This window comes from Trachymyrmex cornetzi, unplaced genomic scaffold (assembly GCF_001594075.2).
Source record: "Trachymyrmex cornetzi isolate Tcor2-1 unplaced genomic scaffold, Tcor1.1 scaffold166, whole genome shotgun sequence".
NCBI classification, from domain to species: domain Eukaryota; kingdom Metazoa; phylum Arthropoda; class Insecta; order Hymenoptera; family Formicidae; genus Trachymyrmex; species Trachymyrmex cornetzi.
The window spans coordinates 354,338-359,946 of NW_017296266.1; the positions used below are offsets into that span (position 1 = coordinate 354,338).

The 5,609-nt window shown below is 38.3% G+C and overlaps 1 protein-coding gene across 1 annotated transcript in view; it reads right to left on the reverse strand.

Annotated features, from left to right (window-relative positions):
* LOC108759045 (pro-resilin) overlaps positions 1–4,843 on the reverse strand; it is a 7,185-nt gene extending 2,342 nt beyond the window's left edge. The window contains exons 1-2 of the mRNA XM_018504305.1: positions 4,532–4,843; positions 2–70 (exon numbers count right to left, since the gene is read on the reverse strand). Coding sequence (XP_018359807.1) covers positions 2–70; positions 4,532–4,616 — 154 coding nt within the window. The 5' untranslated portion in view covers positions 4,617–4,843. The remainder of the gene's footprint in view (position 1; positions 71–4,531) is intronic.
* Positions 4,844–5,609: the final 766 nt, after the last annotated feature.

Here is a 5,609-nt window from a genome sequence, read left to right on the forward strand (position 1 = left end):
CCGCCGCCACCTCCTAGATTAGGTGTGCCGTAACTGGTTGACGGTGGTAGATAGTTGCCCGAGATAGGCGCTGGAAAATAATTTCAAGATATTAAGTATTATTCTTTAAAACACATTTATTTTATTCTTTAAGGAACATTTTAGAGACAAGAGAGATGTAAATTATATAGCTTGGTTGTCTCGCAGAAAATTTTATTGCATTTTGATTAATCTTATATTTGGGAAAATAGTATTTAATCTGTAATCTTAAAAATTGCTATAATTAATTTGGCTGCTCTCTCAGTAACTTATGCTTTCTTACATTGCTGGTGACTTTTTATTACATCTCAATCTTACGATGAAATTACCACTAACGAAGAACGTTTATTGTTTGCGGTAACGTTATTAGACGAGATGATAAGTCGGCAATAGCATTTACGCGGCTTCCTAGCTATCAAGATTGGAAGTTAACATAATACAAAGTAGAAATTCTAAAACTTCGTTTTCTCTTCCCATAGGAATTTATTCTATCTTCGTAATAGTACATTATCAACGGAAATTTAAATTTCGCTTAACAATGTTTTAACAATCAAATATTGTTAAAAACTTAATTCCGTTTAATAACTCGTGAAATTTAAAACTGAACTGAGTACAAAAATCAAGACAATTTACAGAAATTTAATCGAGTATATAAATAAAATTTCATTTATTTAATTAGATTTATTCTCATCGATCTAAATTCATATTACAATAATTTGCAGGAAATCAAAAAGACTAAAATTTCCTTCATTTTAAGAAAACGATATCTGCGTTATAGAAAAGAAAAATTCGCAACCAAGTCAGGGAATTATGTTCGCGATAGTATTCTAAACCGACTTAGCCACGGAAGTCGTAATCAGACCGTGACGATTTCTTATCGCGGGATTTTATCTGCTCCGCGCTATCATCATCAGCGGAGTCGTCGTAAGACAGTCATTACAAGACGCTTTGTGTCGTAGAGTCGAAACACCAACGCGGATTTTCACAATAATAGCGTGGCGTTTTTTTCTTTTCGTTTGTTAAGCACGCGTTAACGCGCCGATTGAGTCACGCTCGCTTTCATCGCGGCTGATGCGCCGGAACGCGAACAGCGCGTCCGATTGATTTATCGCGCGAGCGTGATGCTCCGCCGCGACAGTTGAAGAAGCGATTCATCGCTGGTATCATTTACGACCGGTTCGGCGGGTCGAGAGTCATCTGCTGAAACCTGGCGAGTACGTCAATTAATCCCGGATCAGCGATTCGCTATTCTCCTACCTATTAATCCTTTGTAGTCTCTTGAAAGTTCCGTACACCTTCAAAAAGATCAATATGGATCTAACATACCTTTAATACCACCACCATACGGTGAACAGTTTTCGCCGTCTTGGTGTGTGGATTTATAACCCTTTGTATTTATATTAACACCATCATAATGTGGATTTAAAACCCATGTTATGTTGGTGTTGATATTAACATAGTGAGAATTATATAGACATTGCATAATGTTAAATTCACACCGATAGTTTTTAGAGTGTAACCCGGTTGAAATGGCCTTAACGCATTTTTGCCGTGTATTCACAGTTTTTGTTCTTTGAAGTAAAAAATTGTCGAATATACTTTAGACATTTTAGAATATAGAAATACAGCTCTACAAAGATTTTAATTTTAACATATAATAAATAATTGTGGAAATGAATGTTTTTGAAAAATGAAGCTTTTTACTAAAAAGATTATAACTTTTTTAAATTTTTTAATCTTTTTCATAAAAATTTATGGTTATCTACAGAGATATGAGACTTTCAGAAAAGAAAGTGCAATAATTGACGTTCCAAAAAAAAATATTAATTTTTTCTGGGAAATAAAAGAAGCCATTTTTATTTAAAAAAAAAGTGAAATATTATCGCATGAAGGATTGATTATTACACTAATCAGAGATGTATTAATTAAAGATATAGAACATCAAAATTTTTTTGGAATCAATTTGACTCCATGTGATCATGAAGGGTTAAACAAATGGACATTTAATTCCTTCAATTTAATTTCTCGAGATTCAAAAAAGGAACTTATCGAAGGTTTCGCTTCGATTTAAGAGAGACAAATAATTCATACGGCTAAAAACTTGAACAGCGCTGAAGAGATAACAAATGGAAAATAACTAAATTCAGTTTGCAACATATAAAAATTGAATGGAGTAAAATAAAGCGAGTCGAAACGACAGGCGCGCGGTAAAAAATCAAATAAAATAACGTTTTAAAATAGAACAAAGGTGGACGTATAAAAAGCGCGAGAAAATAATATAACGCGAAATAAAAACTAAAATCCGCTTTATCAATTGTTTTATTTTGAGAAACTAATTTGTTAACATTTTCCCATTAGACAACCGTTGGCAAAACACCGCAATAATCACCGACGCACGCGCGGCATTTAAACAATGACTCGCGTGTGGGCGCGTGACGTTTACACGTGTTAAAATCGAAATCGAAACAATCGCGGTAAAGTTTCGGCTTGCACGCTCGCGCGAGTTAGATTACGCTAGATCGCACCTGATAATGTTCTGATTTATACAACGATCCCAACACGCCATGCGCAATTTGCCGAGAGATGCTCCGTCCGATAGTCCGCGTCTCCCTGATACTTGACTATTTCAAGCCCGGTGCACACGGCTTCTACTTTTTCATGCGTCCCAATTTCACAAAATCGCCTGCATTACTTGAGGGAAAGAAAAACGCTCGAGTGATCGAGTAAACTTGAAAAAAAAAAATGCCCGATGAATAAATTAAGATAATCCATAATGTAAAAACATCTCGTTGCTTGAATGACGAAAATGCTAGTTATTAAAGATTTTCCCATAATTAACCGATGGCGTGTGATGAAACTGCGTAAAGTAGTACGCCTACAGGCACGCTTGAACCTAATCGGAAACATAAATTAATTCGAGAGATAAAAAATGAAACGTTTTAATCAGAACTTAAAGCAGGTATATAATAAGAGACTTCTAACATGTTTACGCTTGAAAACACAGAGAATTTGATTATCAAGATTTAACGCTCAATCAACTACGTTTTAATTTTATCTCTTGATTAAGCACTTCATTGTGTCGATTTAGGGTGGCAGGGAATATATCGAGAACAAATTAATTTTTCATCGGCATTTTTTCTTACTTATATTTAAAATTTAAATTCAAAGAGCTGGTTATAATCTTAATGAAAAATCTGATTAAAAAAAAAATGTGTTTAATAGCTGAAAGTGAAAACTGCCGAATCGTCGCGCAAACTCTATTTTTTACTCACATATTACAACGCGTCGCGGGACAACAGTGGACTTTCTAATAAGTTTTCCGACAAGCTGACAAATTACAGATCCGTCGTGGCGGCATTCATTAAGGTAAAAATGTTACGTCGCGCGCTCGCTACGTAATGCGTACTTTAACCGTGAAATTACTATTGACATACAGTGCGTTTCTTATAACGCATCCCCTTCTAAATTCTACTGAAGACTTTACTTGGAAGCTTGTGCGCCAGCGACGAGAGATTTTACCTTAATACCTCCTTTTTTTTACTACAATGAATTTAATAAGCTATTATGAAATGCGTGAGAAAGAGAAGCTAAAAGGCTAACGTGAAGCGAGCAACTTTAATATTATAAAAACATTCTTTCCCTCAAAGTCATTAATTTATCTCGCTTTCCGACGCAGAATTCCGACACGCGATTTTCTTAAGACTACTTTTACTCTCGCGAAAAATTAATATGGTCGTCTCATGTTTCTCTTTCTCCTTTTACTGTTTCACTCCATTGAACGTGTAAGAATAATTAGATCTCTCTTCATCTTAATACAAGAACTGTCCCATTCCATAAAAGATTAACAGACACCGAAAGACTTTTCTTCGTGCAAGATTAATTCCATGTTCAGTTGCATTCCTCTACTCTGCATATCACAATAATATATATCGTTTTTTTTCATCACCGGTAAAAACTCGCATAAGAGAAGTCAAGTTTAAGTTCCAAATTTAAAAACCCAAAGAGCAACCCATACAACACACTTTATCCGAGAGACATCCTGAGAACGTTCTTAAAACATTCAGAGTATGTATACTGAAAAAAAGGCGTATCAACAGCATTATTTTGAAAATAATTTCATTGATTTAACAATAGTATTAATGAAATAAATAAAATGTTATTAAAACAAGAGCATGACGTATTTGTTTCATTAGTGTTGTTAAATTGTAATAAAATGATTTTCAATTAAAATAATGCTGTTGATATGACATAATTTTGTTCAGTGTGGAGACATCCTCTGGATATCTTTAGGACGTTTCTCGGAAATCTGTGCTGTACGGGAATCTCGAGAATCAAGAGGCCTGTTCTTTTTGGCTGAACTTTTGCACCAGTTCATCTTTCTTCCTCTTCTTTCCCGCTGGAGAGAAAAGGAAGAAAGATGAACTAGCGCAAAAGTTCAGCCAAGAAGAACAGGCCTAAGGGAATTAGAAGGAATGAACGCCGGATAAGGATGAGGACCCTTCTCAGATCTTACCATCGGCGTGGATGGGCCTCAGCAGTAGAGCCGTCGCGACCAGCGCGGTCACTGCCAACGGGGCCCAGCTTCTCGCGGGCCTCATGGTCCCCGGCGATCAAAGTCTCGTGGAGGTCTCTGTGGCGTTCGTCTCGGCGCCGAGTCACATGCACGAATTTCCGTTTCGTACGAACGAAAGTGCTGTCTCTCCCTCTTTCTCTCCCAAGCTACCGTCGCGTATATGCGGGGTGAACTTACGAATGGAAAAATATAGATGCAATCGGGGCGCGGCGGCTCGACGTGGCCTGCTCGACGCACCCGTGCGATTTCGTCTAACGTGCTTCAAACAGCGTGCATCTCGCTTATATAGTTGGCCGTCTTTCGGAGAAAGTCCTCGTCGGGAGTGCAGGAGGATGCTACCGACTTCAGGTGAGACTCCACGGAGAACGTGGGAGGCAAATGCCGACGAGGGGGGGACGTAAGGAGACGAGACCATCTTGGGGGGAACCCATGCTTCGTCAGGAATTCTATACGGTGGGGACTGAAGGATCTGGCGGTTTTCTGAAGGATCAGGCAACGGGATGTCCCGCTCGCGATTGACCCTGGTCAGGTTGTTAACGAAGGGGCCCTTTTTTCGACTCGGACGTTCTCTCGCTCTCTCTCCTTCGCAAGTGAACTCGGCGTTCTCTCACTGTGCGAGAAATCTCCCGCCGCCTGGCCTTGGTGTCATCTGGCTCCGCTCGTCGAGAGCGATCAGCGAGAGTAACGTAGCATTGCGCACGAGCTCTCGAGCACGTGAACTCTCGTGCAAGCGATCCGACTGGAGCGATTCGGATGGATAACACATAAAATATTCTGTGCTGCGCGTTCAGTCGGTTCGTTTGAAACGGGAATATCGAATAAGCTCCGAATTTAACGAGACGTAGAAATATGCGATAACGGTGTATTTTTCAAAGAGATTTCACGCGAGTAATATTGTATCTTGGAAGGTCGAAGGTTTTTTGATATTTCGCGTGAAACTCTTTCATCAAATCATATTTCGCACATAGAAAAATTATATATTAAATAAGCTAATAGAATGTTGGCGTTTATAACAAGT